This window comes from Camellia sinensis, chromosome 13 (genome assembly GCF_055761805.1).
Source record: "Camellia sinensis isolate YWXY chromosome 13, ASM5576180v1, whole genome shotgun sequence".
Classification (NCBI taxonomy): domain Eukaryota; kingdom Viridiplantae; phylum Streptophyta; class Magnoliopsida; order Ericales; family Theaceae; genus Camellia; species Camellia sinensis.
This window is the reverse complement of record NC_138973.1, coordinates 24,660,768-24,676,066: the sequence shown is the minus strand read 5'-3', so window position 1 is coordinate 24,676,066 and position 15,299 is coordinate 24,660,768. Positions and strand designations below refer to the sequence as shown.

General features: G+C 32.5%; 1 protein-coding gene across 6 annotated transcripts; it reads left to right on the top strand.

Annotated features, from left to right (window-relative positions):
- Positions 1-6,091: 6,091 nt before the first annotated feature.
- On the top strand, positions 6,092-12,114 carry LOC114262727 (vacuolar protein sorting-associated protein 32 homolog 2). 6 transcript variants are annotated; one of them, XM_028203097.2, is made up of 9 exons: positions 6,122-6,365; positions 6,487-7,468; positions 7,729-7,869; positions 8,055-8,154; positions 8,917-9,002; positions 9,098-9,189; positions 10,526-10,640; positions 10,724-10,919; positions 11,825-12,114. In XM_028203097.2, the coding sequence occupies exons 4-8, from the start codon at positions 8,064-8,066 to the stop codon at positions 10,913-10,915; spliced, it is 576 nt and encodes a 191-aa protein (XP_028058898.2). In that variant the 5' UTR covers positions 6,122-6,365; positions 6,487-7,468; positions 7,729-7,869; positions 8,055-8,063; the 3' UTR covers positions 10,916-10,919; positions 11,825-12,114. The 6 variants fall into 6 exon arrangements, with proteins under 6 accessions (XP_028058895.2, XP_028058896.2, XP_028058898.2 ...); XM_028203094.2 differs by lacking the exon at positions 7,729-7,869 and having other exon boundaries at positions 6,092-6,365; positions 6,487-6,578; XM_028203095.2 differs by lacking the exon at positions 7,729-7,869 and having other exon boundaries at positions 6,110-6,365; positions 6,447-6,578.
- Positions 12,115-15,299: the final 3,185 nt, after the last annotated feature.

Below are 15,299 nucleotides of genomic sequence, written 5' to 3'. Positions count from 1 at the left end.
GTCAGAAAACAATTGTTAATGACTAGCTAATACAGCAACGACTAATGTTTCGCGATCTATCTGCCTTCTTCACTCTTGTCGGGCTTTTGAAGGGTTGACCTTGAGAAACCCTTATCATTTTGGAATTTTCAAAACGCCACAAAAAAAAAAAAGAGAGTATATTGGTGATAAATTAATTTGGAGAGTATTTAAGGCATTAAATTTAATGAATTTTTTTTTTTGTTAATGAAAGGTCTACTATTTGTAAAATAGTTTGGTGAAAAATTATTTTATTAGTTTTGAAGGACATTTTGTTTCTAATTTTACCCCTTAATTTATCTGTTGATTTTTTTATCTGTTGACTTTCATTGACTATCTGTTCAAAAAATTTTCCTATCTGTTTAAATTTTTACCCTTATCTGTTCAAATATATGTTCAAATTTTATTATCTATTCAATTTTTTCACTTATATGTTTAAAACTATCTATTCAATTTTTTATCTGTTTAGTCTTTTTTATCTATTTAATTTTTTTATCTATTCAAATTTTAAACATATTTTGTTATCTGTTCATTTAGGTTTACAAACACAAGAAAAAAGTGTGGCTCATTTTTCACAACATTCAAGAAAAGAATCTCATATCCATCCACAGTATGAAACCATTTCACAAAATAATGATTCACTCATGTATTACCAACAATAGAGTGATGATTCATTTGATATTTAGAGAAAAAAAATAAGATCCACATATCCACAAGAAGAATAAGAAAGTAAAAAGAAATTAAATCAAATCTGATCTTTTTTCCACTTATCCATTGTGAGGCCCCGAATTTTTGTAATTTCTTTTAGACCCTTACTTTTGAATTATTTATATAAAGACCCTCAATTTCTTATTTAAATTCAATTTTAACCCTAGAATCGAGAATACGTCCCGATTGAAACTATGCGAATCCTAATTGATCTCAATAACTTAGGAATAATTTCTAATACTCTAATAATAATTAATTAACCCCCTAATTATAGAATAATCACTCAAAGCCCTAGATTTCCAATTTTCGTAAGGTTAGTTCGATTGATCATTTTTTAATTAAAAAATGAGAACCCAAACCGAATTATTTTTCCTATCACTAATTTAATTAATTCTACACTTGAAATAGAAATCCTAATTCAATTAAATACTACACTTAATTAAATGTTTCAATTTATAAATTAAGGTCTTAGTCCTCACATTTGACTTGAATCACAAATTGACCTCAAGTTAATACCATTGTATATATACATACTTGCACCTTTTCTTAAACATAGATTTTGTACACAAAATATCTTCATACATAGATATATGAATTTATGCACTAAACTAATTGAAAAATTCCCTCAAATCACATACAACATGGCTAGCCATGTGTTTTAGGTGGTTTAGAATTCTATAAATGTCCCCTCATTTTGTTGTTTTGAAGAGGAGAAAGAAAAAGAAAACTGGAGAGAAAATTTTGTTTCAAGAGAAAAAAAAGAGAAAATTTTGTGCAACTCTTCACAAAGTTTCAAGTAAGCCACAACACAACCTTCTCTTTTATTTTCCTTTCCTTTTTTAAATACATGTTCTTAGAGGTTCTAAATATTATTCCAAATGAGCTTTAATGGTGTACTTGTGTTAAAAATGAAAAGAATTGAGTCATGTTCCACTCTTACTTGTGTTTTCTCTTAATCGGTACAAAATTAACTTTTTCTACACCGATCTCTCATAATTTCTAAAGGCACACCTTCAATTCCAATTTTTGAGTTTAATATATATTATTTATCATGTATGTATCACAATAGAAGTGAAAAATTATCCATGATTACCCTATTTTCTTACTTTTTCCCTTATTTCAAGCTTTTTGCTCAAAGAATCAGTTTTTCAGTCATCTTGCAAAAATTCCAAAAAAATGTAGAAAAATATCCTTAAATTCATTTTTATGTCAAAACCTTCCTTTAAGTGTTATCTTTCATGGAAAAAGGATTTTATCAAAAAAGAGTGAGCTATTTGAGAGAAAATCCGTTTTTCGTAATAGTCGACAAATCTAGACGGTACTAGAGTATTTCTTAAATAACTAAAAATCTAGGAAAATTATGAAACTTCTGAAAAATGTTCTGAAAATTAGATAAAATTATCTACAAACCATGGCAAGACCAAGTTTGGGAAAAATCTGGAAATGTCTCTTAGATTGTGATTTTTAAAGTGTATCTAATTTGGAAATTTATATTTGTTGATGATCTCATTTTATTAATTTCATGAATGTGCTTCTTGTCACTTGTTTGAGTTTTAGTATGGCAATTACATATATTGTGACAATATTTCCTTGCAATGGTACTTTGGTGATGCTCATCCTTGTATGAAAATTATTGTCTCGATAAATTGTTCTAACCTTAACTTAAAACATTTAACACAGTGGGAAACCTAATTGGGGTGGTGATTGGGTTTCGATTACTTGAATTGTATTATGAGAAAATGTTGTGTTTATTGAATTGGTTGGTGGGACATATTCCCTGTTTAAAGTAAGGTATTGCGTAAGTAATTATATTTTAACCCTAGGATGGATCGGTTGTATTTGGACTTTGTGCGATGGTTTTAGGGTATAAGCGAGCCCTAGGTACAGTTTGGGTGTAAGCAAGCCCACTTGTTTGGCCGTCTCTTTTGAGGTCCTCAATTGGCACTACATGGTATATAATCGGCGTAGGCATCCGGGGTAAGTTCTGCAAAGCAACAAAAGGGGTTCGTGGCATAATTGGGTTCGACTCCCATAACCCCGAAGAAGCCTTGTATTCTTTGAATACTTTGGACCTCTTTAAAGAGGCCCAGTAGCTCCTCCGTTGATTTAGAGCTAGACCCCACCTCTAAGCTAAGATTACATCTTGGAACGACAACGGTACCGAATAATCCAAGTCCAATCCTTGTGGTTGAGAGAATGAAATCTCATTGGGGGATTTCTAAATTACTAACATCTAATCTTGTAATCCTTGTTTATTGAATGATTATTATGCTTCATTACTGGCTTGTTATACTTGTAATGCTGTATTAGATTGGGAAAAAGGATAGGGTATGTGTTACTGGACATTCAAAACTCATGGCGTTTCATACTAGGTATTGCAAATTATTAAACCAGTCAAAGGCAAAACTAAAGTATTTAAAGACGTATGGTTACCCTAGGAGATTTAGAAACTAGTTTTGTAAACATGTTTTGAGATAGTAAATGATAAATCCTTTGTGGTATTTAACATATGATTTTGTAATTATTATTATTATTATTATATATATATATATATATATATCATTTGTAACATATCCTTATACTTTGTCAACTCATGTAGACCTTATGTTAATATATTATCAAGATCTGTCAAAAAGGTAACTTTGCTATCTAAGGTGGTTGGATTTAGAACAAAGGCTATATTGACTCCCCCAACATTCTTAAGATCTTACTTGGTTATTAACCAAATGACTCGTTAGTAACATTTCATTCTCTTATAACCTTAGAAAAACCGTATATTTGTTTGTTAATATATTCCTTGATGTTTCTAATTTTTAGGACATCACATCCATGGAAAAGTTTCATCATAAAAAAATAAAAATAAAAAAGCCTACTCTATTATAAAGTTTCATCATCAACATCAACAATAACAACAATCAACTCAAAAACAAAATAATAAAGATCTGTTCTGAGATATTCATGTATCCAAATCTACCACAACAACAATAACAATAATAATCTAACAACTAAAAATAAAAACAGATCTAACACATAGAGAGATAGAGAGAAATAAAGAACACTAAGCAAACCTAATTATGGTTAAGGTTTCAACTAAAATGGAACCTAGATATGGATTTGAAATGCAGATGAATCTCAAGGAAGAGAAAATGAATGTGTGTGTGTGTGTGTGTGTGTGTGTGTGTGTGTGAGGGAGAGAGATAGAGAGTGTGTGTGTGTGTATATGTTGATTAAGACGCGACTGGAGCTCCACTGCGTGCTGTCAGAGGACGGAGAATGAGTGCTATCGAAGCTCTGAATCTAGAGATAGAGATAGAGAACACTGATTTAAAGGCAACGATCAAGGATCAGATCTACAATGAAGGTTTGTTACACACCGTTGAAACCCTAGGGTGCACCAGTGAAGACGAAGAAGGTTGCATCGAAGCCAAAGGTGGTGTCGAAGTCAAAAAAAGTCGCGAAAAATAGCGAATGTGCAATCACCGAGAAAGAAGGTGGTTGCGACGGTGGTGGTGAAAAAGAGGAGATATGCAGAGAGAGAGAGAGAGAGAGTAGAGGAATGGTTTTGTTTTGTTTTTTTGTTTTCAACAATGATTCATCCCCCTTTTTCCCCACCCCCTTTGACCCCCTCTCTCTCTCATTGGTTACATTTTCTTTTTCTTTTTTTTATTTTTTCCTGCTCCTCCAATCACCACCCGCCACGTGGCAAAGGGGGGTGAGGGGGTGACCCCCAAAAGGGGGTCCCAAACATTATTCTTTTGTTTTTTTGCAATGTATATTATATATCTTCTATACTATTATATATGTGAGCAAATGACTTTGTGTCTAATAGTATGGTGGTTTCTCCTTCTGTCACGTGGCAAATTTTTTTATCTTAAAATAAAAAAATACTATTATATATGTGAGCACATGACTGGGTATCTAATAGTGTGGTGGCTTCTTCTTCTGACACGTGACAAATTTTTCTACCTAAAATAATAATAAAAAATTATTCAAAGACGTGAGTAAGATTTAAACTCAAAATCTTGAGTTTCATTAAAAACACTATTACCATTAAGATAACATACATATTATGATATTAATTTCTTTATTATTTGTTTTTATACTTACTTATCTAAATTATACACGCATTGTGTGTGACACCCACTAGTATATATATAGAATATTTTGGTCATTTGATCTGAACTTATTCTTATAATGAAAAATTACTCATAAATCTCAAATTAGAAAATGTTGCTCTATCTAGTCCTGAGTGTTTTTTTGTAAACCATTTAGTCCTTTTTATATTTAGTATGGTATCTTTGTTTTTTATATTTTATATTTGACATGGTATCTTTGTTTGTTATATTGTATAAATATCAATATATTGTATCCCATATTGGTGTATGATGATGTTTGATGAGGTTGAAGATGTAGTTGATGTTTGATGATGTTCACAATGTTGGTGATGTTGATAATGTAGTTGATGTTTGATGATGTTTTATGATATTTTATGATGTTGGTGATGTTGGTGATGTTGTAGTTGATGTTTGATGATGTTGATGATGTTTTATGATGTTGGTGATGTTGATGATGTTTGATGATGTTTTTATGATGTTGATGATGTTTGATGATGTTTTTATGATGTTGATGATGTTTGATGATGTTTTTATGATGTTGGTGATGTAGTTGATGTTTGATGATGTAGTTAATGTTTGATCAATGTTGATGATGTTTTATGATGTTGGTGATGCTTGATGATGTAGTTAATGTTTGATGATGTAGTTGCTATTGATGATGTTGTTGGTGTAGTTAATGTTGCTGATGTTTGGAAAGGAGGGAACTAAAAAAGACTTATAGTGAGCTTTTAACATTCAAATAGGACTTATTAGTCTACAAAATAAAAAGCAGGACCAAATAGTTTAACAAATTAAAATTTGAGATTTATTAGTGTTTTGCTCTTCTTATAAACAAACTAATTCAGCTTCTAAATTTCTCACCAAACAAAATTTAAAATTGGATTTTTGGCTCCATGACCTTTACAAAATTAACTTGCGAATTTTTAGAATGTAATTCATTTTTTATCTTTTAGTGAAAATTATTTTACACAACAAATATTTTACTTCCATTTGAATAATATTAGGAATTATGAAAAAAATATTATGAAATGTTTCATGAAGAATTTTTATCATTTAATTAATGTGTAATATTTTATTATATGTGTAATTTAACGATGAAAAATTTTTCATGACAATTTTCATGATATATTTTTTATAATCCCTAACAGTTTTAACCGATCAACAATAGAAAATCAAATGATAGAAAATAAATACATCGAAACAAACAAAGTCCAATGTATTATAAATTTTGTTTTTTCAATAAAAAGGATAAATTGCACGGTGCAGATGATTCGGCGATTGATCCATGAACCGCCTGTAAATTTATCTTCAATAACGATTGGTCTGTTATATAACTTAACTGACCAACCGTCACTCCTCTTTCTCTCCATTAGCAACTTCGTCTTCTCAAGCACGATCGACCTCTTCTACTCAAAATTCACATCACTTTCTTATTCTAATCACAAACTCTAAGGCCACCGAATCGACTTTCTCGTTGTCTTCACACCTTCACTTCACTTCACTTCACTTCACATCAATATCCAGGTATATATACATATATTGGTACGTGTATTCATGAAGGATTTATGTAGGTTTTAACAGATCAATTGATGTTTTTGATTGCAGAGATTTGAATGATTTGATTTTTTTTATTTTTTCGGCGCAGATCTCAGAGTTGAATCGACCATGTTTACGCGAATTGTCGGGAAGCCTAAGAAGGAAACAAATGCCCTAGCAACTATAGACAAATTAAACGAGGTATAATAATTATTACTCATCAGATATTGTAACCATGTGTTCTTCTATAAAATTTGGTTTCTTTATTCATTAGGTAGATAGAACATACAAAATCAGGTGGAATTTCTAAAATTTGAAGATCCATAAATATATATCTATATATATAGATATATTAATAGTGAGTACAATATGAAAGTGATACGGCCATACGTCAAAATCTAAAAATTTAAGACACGGATGTGGCTCGGATACATCAATAATAATAATTTTTTTAAAATATTTTTATTGTATAAGATAATAACTGCAATTTCAAAGGCGCTCAAAAGCAATCATGACAGCAGTAGATGAGGTGCATTCAAAGTTTGCACCTCCATTGGAAAGAAGGGAAAAAAAAATGCATGCAATTTGCCCCTTAATTTGTCATGGGCTCTATCGTGTCCTTCCTCCACACGCCAATTGAGATTATTATTTTTAATTTTATTTAGTATATGTATTCATGTGCGAGAAAAAACATTTTATTAATTAAATGATATTGAGGATATGTATCATACGCATGTCAGTGTCTGATATGTATCGGATATGAATGATTCAACCTATTTGAAGTATTTTTCATTTATGGTATGTAATTGGTTGATTGCTTGATGAAAATTTTGTTAATTGCTATGGCAAAACTATAATGTTGTGCATAAACTTTGGTTGATGTGAGATTGTCTTATGTGAGCTTAATTGGGTCCAATTGTGGGCTATTTGTATTAAGCTGATCAATCTCAGGTGTGTTTGGGCTTGGCTTGAGCTAGATTTGAATACTGACGATGCTTACTGCTAGCAAACTTGTAAAACTTGCTCTATGTTTTAAACCACGTAACAATGCCATCAGATTCTACGCTGAATTTCTTCCAGGAGAGCAAAAAGTGAGTTTCGATTAATCTCATTGAAGTGCGAAAAATGGAAGATTATAAATCAATATAAAATCAAGTTATTTAATGTTTTTCTCTCATTGAAAGGAATCTCTAAAGTTTTTCCCCCTATTTTTGGAAGCAAAGACAAATTGAACATCCAGTTTAATATTGATTTTCTTGATCATTAGATACCTTTGGCTCAATTTTGACACCTACTCGTAGTTCAGAAGTACGGTAACGGCTAATTTTACATATTCATATTGTCTATACAGCTTGCACAAAAAAAGTACACATAGTGAGAATCTTGGATACTAGAAGAATTCAGAACATTGAGTTTACTACTTAGTTGTGATCCATAAATAGTAATTGGAAATAAATGTGAGAAGATGACTGAAGAAATATGACAGTGTTAGGTGAATCTTTATTAGGAGTTTAAGATCTTCCTAAGTTACTTATTATATGCCATGTCATCTAGAAAAATTGTGTTTCTTCCACCATGAAAGAGTTGATTTTTCATTTCATACCAATAGAGTGCTTTTGGTCATCTTTGTTGCATGTTGTTTCTTTGGTTAAAAAATTGTTTTGGCACTATATGCAGACACTTGAAATGCTAGAAAAAAAGGAGAACGTACTTATAAAGAAAGCTGCTGCGGAGGTCGAAAAGGCTAAGGAATTTAGCCGAGTGAAAAACAAAAGAGGTATGATTAGAAATCTTAAAATATTTATTTGTGAAGGAACCATATTTGTGTTTGACATTTTGTTGGGGAATTAACACTATAAGATTTGTGATGTCTGTTCTTTTCCACTTGGTTGTGGAATTGTTAGTTTTATGATTTTTGTCTCTGGGTTATCTGCTGTGGTTTTATAATCTTGTATATTCTTCTCATTTAGTTAGTGCATTTGCATGTATTACAGTAACGGCATCATTGCCTCAGGATACACATAACATATCATAGTGTCTGTTTTGTTTTTTATTTATTAGAACAGGGAAAAAAAATACATAAACATATATCTAAAACCCCATTTATTTTTTGATTTTCTCGTATGTTCTTTTGATATTTGGAACTTTCTTATTATAGCCAATAATTAGGAAAAGGTATGATTGAGCGGGAGCATAGCATTGTGGTACTTTCTAGATTGGATCGTAAATGTTAATAGATTTATTGGTAAAACCATTCAGCGTCTGATTTATTTTTTTCTCTCTATCGAACTTCTATGTTAGTTCCTAGTCACCCATTAACATGAACAGATCACACTTAATAATAACTTCATGCTTCCTTGTCTGTACTTTTGGTGTTTGGGATGTTCTTGACAGATCAACAATTCTGAAAGCATGAATAAGCACAAGCATGACATCGTTTTTGGATCTTAAATGTTAAAAAGTTGCGCTACAAAACCCTGTCAGCATGCTATTTGATTGTTTTCCTATTAAACTTTGCACCTCGTTGCTGTTTGTTCAGCGGCAATACAATGTTTAAAGAGGAAGAGACTTTATGAACAGCAAATTGAACAGCTGGGAAATTTTCAATTGCGCATTCATGATCAGGTTCTGTTGCAATGTTTTACATTCGTATCATCAACTCATGTAATGTTCATGAGGAACTCTCTTTGAGTATGATGAACTTTGTGCTTAAATTTCAGATGATTATGCTGGAAGGTGCAAAGGCTACCACAGAGACTGTTGATGCTTTAAGGTCTGGAGCATCTGCAATGAAAGCCATGCAGAAGGCAACGTAAGTTGCAGATTATTGTTTTTGTAGCTACATTGATGTTGCTTTCAGTAGATTATATTACATTGACACCCCTAAGGTTTTTGACAAATATAGGGACAATCTCTCCATTTTCAAACCTATCACTAACGCTCCTTACCTTGAAAATATGCAAGAACACCCCTCATGGTAACAGAACACTAATAAATCTAACGGAATATGGTGACGCAGGCAATTTAATATTCTAAAAATACCAAAAATGACCGTATTGCGTATGTGATCATTAATTGGACAAAAATACCCTTATTAGATGAAAATGAAAAGACAATTATGTTCTTAAAATAAAATGCAACATTTTAAATTTTTAAGCATCAATTGAATTAAAGGTTTTATAAAAATAAATTTACATTTTAATATGCATTCCCTGACTTATGGGTTCATTATAACTGATCCTCTTCATTATAATGCTCCACCTCTGACCTCTGACGTCGACATTTTATGCACTGAAGTGTCCAACTAAGGGGTGTCCTTGTATTTGGTAGAAACCTTGGGATGTTAGCCTAATTGATCTTATTTAACTTAGAGGGAAAGTAGAAGAATCGTTTCATGTCCATCAACCTACAACCTGACAGAGGTGTCAATGTAATTTTTGAAAAAGTTAGGGGTGTCCCTTTGTTTGTCAAAGACCTCAAGGCGTGTCATGGTAATTTTTCATTTTTTTTTTATTAATTTGTCGTTGCCTTTGTAACTGACAATTTTTTAATTTAATTTGGAAGTATAGCTTGTTGTAGGAATTGGTATGAATTGGTATCAGATTACCTGTAGGACACTTCAGGGGAAAGCTGATGGCTTAATTTGGCCATTGTTTTGTCTTCCATACAAATTAATGTTTTATCATCCATAGAATTTTTAGGATCAATTTCTGTTGCTTAGATGTAGTTACAGGGCTTGGAACCATGGCTAGTTACGGTGAAATTTGAGATATCTTAAATCCTAAATACGTTCTTATGTAATGATCAAAATTATCTAATGCCACCCAAGTATGTGGTATTCATTTTCAGAAGACCACAGGACATGCCTTTATATGGACATATGGCAAGTCATTTTTTTTTTTTTGAGAGAAATAGCATTTGTGACTATCACATACCAATTTTGTAAGTCAACCTTTGGTTAAGCATTCGTAGTTCCAACATGTCCAATTGCCTCTACTTGGATGGAGGTGAGAGATCTTTCAGCATATCTGCTTTAAGGTCAGAGGTGGAGCATTGTGTTTTATGCATCGCTTTTTGCAAATATAATTTCTATGTGTATAAGAAGTTTCCTTGACCTAAAGTATCTCCAACGGCATCTTATAATGCAGGAATATTGATGATCTGGACAAAACAATGGACGAGATTAATGAGCAGACCGAGAATATGAAACAGATCCAGGAGGCATTGTCAGCTCCCATTGGTGCTGCAGCCGATTTTGATGAAGTATATGTCTTTGCAATTTGTTTCCTTCGATTGAACTTCTTTCACAAATTATGATATGTTTTACAACTTCAATCAATGTACAGGATGAATTAGAAGCAGAGCTTGAAGAATTGGAAGGAGCTGAGCTGGAGGAACAGCTTCTCCAGCCTGCCACATCTGCTCCTGCTGCTCCAGCACAAGTTCCAGCTGGCAGGGTACCTGCTCGTCCAGCTCCTCAGAAGAACACAGCTGAGGAAGATGAGCTTGCTGCATTACAGGCAGAAATGGCACTTTGAAGAGGTTACATACACTTTTCTGATCTTTCAATTTTGATCCTCAACGCACAGCTCATGGGAAAGTGGCTATTGCATCCCACAATGTCATTCTCATGAGGGAGTCACTTTCCCATGAGATAGGCAAATGTTTCTGAGTTTTTTTTTTTTTTCTTAAAAAAAAAAAGACAGGTTTTGAAAGGAAAAAAAAGAGTGTCAAAACACTTTTCATGTCCATCTTTGTTTTTGTTTTTTTTTTTTGAAAAAATCCAAAAAAAATTAAAAATTTATATATTTTTAGCTTTTGAAGTCTGACAAGTCTAGTAGAACCATAAAGTCAAAAAAAATTGATTTTTTTTTAAATAATTAAAAAAAAAAATTATCAACAAAGGTGCTAAAAAGCAATTGCCAAACCCAAGTGGTTATTTGAAAAAAAAGCTAACAACAAAGGTGCTAAAAAGCAATTGCCAAACCCAAGTGGTCTTTGGGCATCCTATGGTATTTTATCAGGTTCATTTTGGTGTATATATAGGATCCAAAATGCAGTCAATTTGGTTTCTGAAACATTTATTGCTGTATCATACAGAATCAAAGTAGTTTTACCAATGACTTATGAAATGCAGCGTCGCTTGACATAGTTTTGAGGATAGGCACTTTAATCATGTTGTCTTTATGTTCACCTTCTCGTGTACATTCCATTTATTAGACAACGGTTATTTCCCATCTTTCCTGCATTCTCTGTCCATGTCAAGTACAACTAGAGTCCACATTGCCTCCATGTATTTTGGTATATTTTCATGGGTGAAATAAATTCTTAAGGCAGAATTTGGTTGGATTGGAGGATTTCTGTAATTGATGAAGCATTTAAAATCGTATGTCACGAGCTTTTTGTGTGGGTTGGAACTAACACCGATGCATTTTCTGTCCTCGCAGTTATCAACTCAAGTGGGAAGAGCTTGTATAAAAAGATTGATCTACTAGGCTGCCTATACTTTACATGCCCAAATTTAAGTTTCTGTGTACATTAAGTAAATTCGATTAATCTTAAACAGGGATTATGCTGGGTGTTTTGAAGTGATCTTGTCATTTTCCATTTGCATGCATCCTTTGAACAGGTAATGAAAATTCTCCAAGCTTTTGAAATTTCCGAATAAATGTAATAGTTGACCCAAATTTATTTATTTATTTATTTATATTATTATTGTTATTTGTTTTTGGCTTAAGAGGTTGGGTGTTTAGTAGGGGGAGGAGGAAACAGGAAGAGTTTCAATGGAAGATCTTTGATTCTATATATTACCATGAGTGTCCTTGTAATGAGATAAATTGGCATGGAGGGTTAGCTTAGTTCTAATTTATAAATAAATAAAAGGAATTGCCTGCCTAACTTGTTGGAAAAAAATTGACTTGTGATTAAAAAATTTTGTTAACTAGTGTTGTGAGACACTTGTTAATAAAGTTGAAATTGTTGTATATTTTTCATGAGAATGCGTGTCGTAAAGGATAACATTTTAAAGCTTTGTTAACGAATGACCTTAGTGGCAATACTCATGATTTAATGGAAGATAAACCTAGGTAGTATGAATGCTAGAAATCAAGAATTCAAGCACAAAAAGCTATGAAGAAAAATTATATTTGGTTTGAATTCAACTCTTATGTGATGGGTTCACACTCAAAATTAATTTGAACTGTACAGTTTTTGTTTTTATTTTTATTTTTATTTTTATTTTTGAATTTGTTTTTCTTCTTCTTCTTAATGAATAGCTGAGGTATAGATGAATGGTATGCTTTACTCTTCTTTTCAGTTGCATTACTGTAATGAAATCATTCTTAACTCATGCAAGTCACTGCTAAGCAAGCATGAAACAAGCGCGCACACAATTAACGATATGTTTATTACACATTATTTATAGGGCAAATTATTATCTCCTATAAATTCTCCCGTAAAGTTTGAGAAATTACAAACTGTCTCTTAAGGATTATATTTGCATGTTATGTAAATATAAACTTCAGTGGGTAATTTGTTATGCAAATATAAATTTCAGTGGACGGAATGTAATTTCTCAAACCTCAGGAGAATCCGTATTTTAGTCAAACCTTAAGGGGTGTTGGTAATTTTTCCTTTTTTATAATATACATTATTTGAAATTCTAGGAATAAAATGCATTTTTTAAATAATCCCTCTATCATTTGAATAATTCAAAGTTGAACAATTCAAGCTGTTATTTTTATTTTTCTTAACAGTTAATTGGTGACGCGGGTTCAAGTTACGAGAATCAGCAGTTTCATTAAAAAGTAAGAGGACGGTTACCTAACTACTATCCCTTTCATATATATATATATATATTTAGAGTTAATATTAATATATACTTATGAAATATGAAATATTATATACTCATTGGATGCTCAAAAAAATTTCAAAGAGGATTTAAAAACTCAAGTTGTGGAGTCAAGAAGTCATCTCAGCTGGGGCTTGGAAAAGATATCAAACTGAGAGGCATTGATTAGAACAGGATGCATGCAAAATATTCACGTAACTTGTGGTTATCAAACACAGTTATATTAATTCGTCCAAGAAAAAAAAAAGAAGTCATTCTACAAGCTATAAAAAAAATAAAAATAATTATATTATAAACTCGGAATTATTGTTCTGAATTGTATCAAGAATCATCAATGTACGGTCGAGATTCAATCTATGAGTGAATCTCATAATACATATTCAAATCTCAGTCTTACTTTTTTTTGTTTTCTGAGTAAATATCTTGATCAAAATTTTGGGACCCTAGAGATTTTCTATGAAACACCAATTATTGAAGGTTTCAATGTCAAAGATAATCGGTGAAAATGGCCCACAAATTAATATGTTCTTGTACTGAGTTTAAGAAAATATCGAAGGGCCACATTGGTTCTATAACGTCAACTTATTTACTTTATTTGTTAAAAAAAAACATTGACAAATGGTGTAATTTTATATTATAATTTATTTTATTTTTTCAGTTGGCCAAAAAAAGAGTAAAATTTAAAATCCCATATAAGATAAAAGAGTTCCATTTCTTTTGTCCTAGTTATAATTTTGGGAGACTTATTTATTAGTCATTTTTCGGATACTTATGCTATGTTAAGTCTTGTGTATTTTCTTATAGAGTTTCAAGTCCTATTTAGATAGGAATGTATTCCACAAGATCCTATTTGCGTCACGTTACGTTTATGTAGGTGTCACGTTACGTTACGTTTATGTAAGTGTTATGTCACGTTATGTTTATGTAATGTCCCATCTCATATGGTCACGTTACGTTACGTTACGTTTATGTAGGTGTCACGTTACGTTTCGCAAACTTAATCTATGTTATGTTTCACAAACTTAATCTATGGTAACATTCAATTTCATATCTATATGAATGTGAATTTCAAAATACACGAACAAGTAACAGTTTCACATTCAATTTAAAAAATCAAAAACCTAGTAAGTTTGCGAAACGGAACGTGACATGTTACGTTACGTTTATATAGGTGTCACGTTACGTTTATGTAATGCTCCATCTGATATGGTCACGTTACGGTACGTAACTAATATTGAGTAGGGATGGCAATCTGAAACCGGCCCGACGGTGACCCGACCCCCCGACCCCGAATTCAGCGGTTATTCACCGAAAAATATCCCCTACGGGCCGGGGACGGTATTCAAAAATCAATCCCCGATGATATCCGGGCCGGGGACGGGGATATGTGTTTCAGAACCGGACCCGGCTCGGCCCCCGCCCCCGACCCCGGCCCCGGCCCCGCCCCGCATGGTCCCTGAGGTAAAATGACCCTTTTGTTCCTGGATATATATATAGGCATATGCTTGTCTTTGTTAGGGTTTCACAGACACACACACTCAAGCCTCTCACACTCACGCCGCTCCTCTCTCTCTCTCTCTCTCTCTCTCTCTCTCTCGCCAGTGGTCTGTCCCTCTCTCTTCCCTCCGTTACCGCCGCGCCTCCCTCCGTCACCGGTGATCCTCCCTCCGTCACCAACGATCCTCCCTCCGTCACCACCGCGTCTCCCATCTCTGTTTAGGTATCTCTCTCTCTCTCTCTCACAGCTGGATTTGTGTTTTTTTTGAATCTATTTTATAGATCTGTATTTTTTTTAATCTATTTTATAGATCTGTCCCTGAATATATATAGATCTTTTTTTTTTTTGAATCTATTTTATATTGAACCTTCTTCAGCCGGATTAGGAGTCTTTGAATCTGTTTTTTTTTTTTTTTGTCTTTGAATCTATTTTATATTTTTTACAATATAGATCTGGTTTCCCAGATTTCGATCTATTTTATATTGATAATCAGTTGGATTAGGAGTCTCTCTAATCTTCTGGATGCTTTGAATTTTGATCTTGATCATGATATGGAACAAAGATTGGTTAGCTA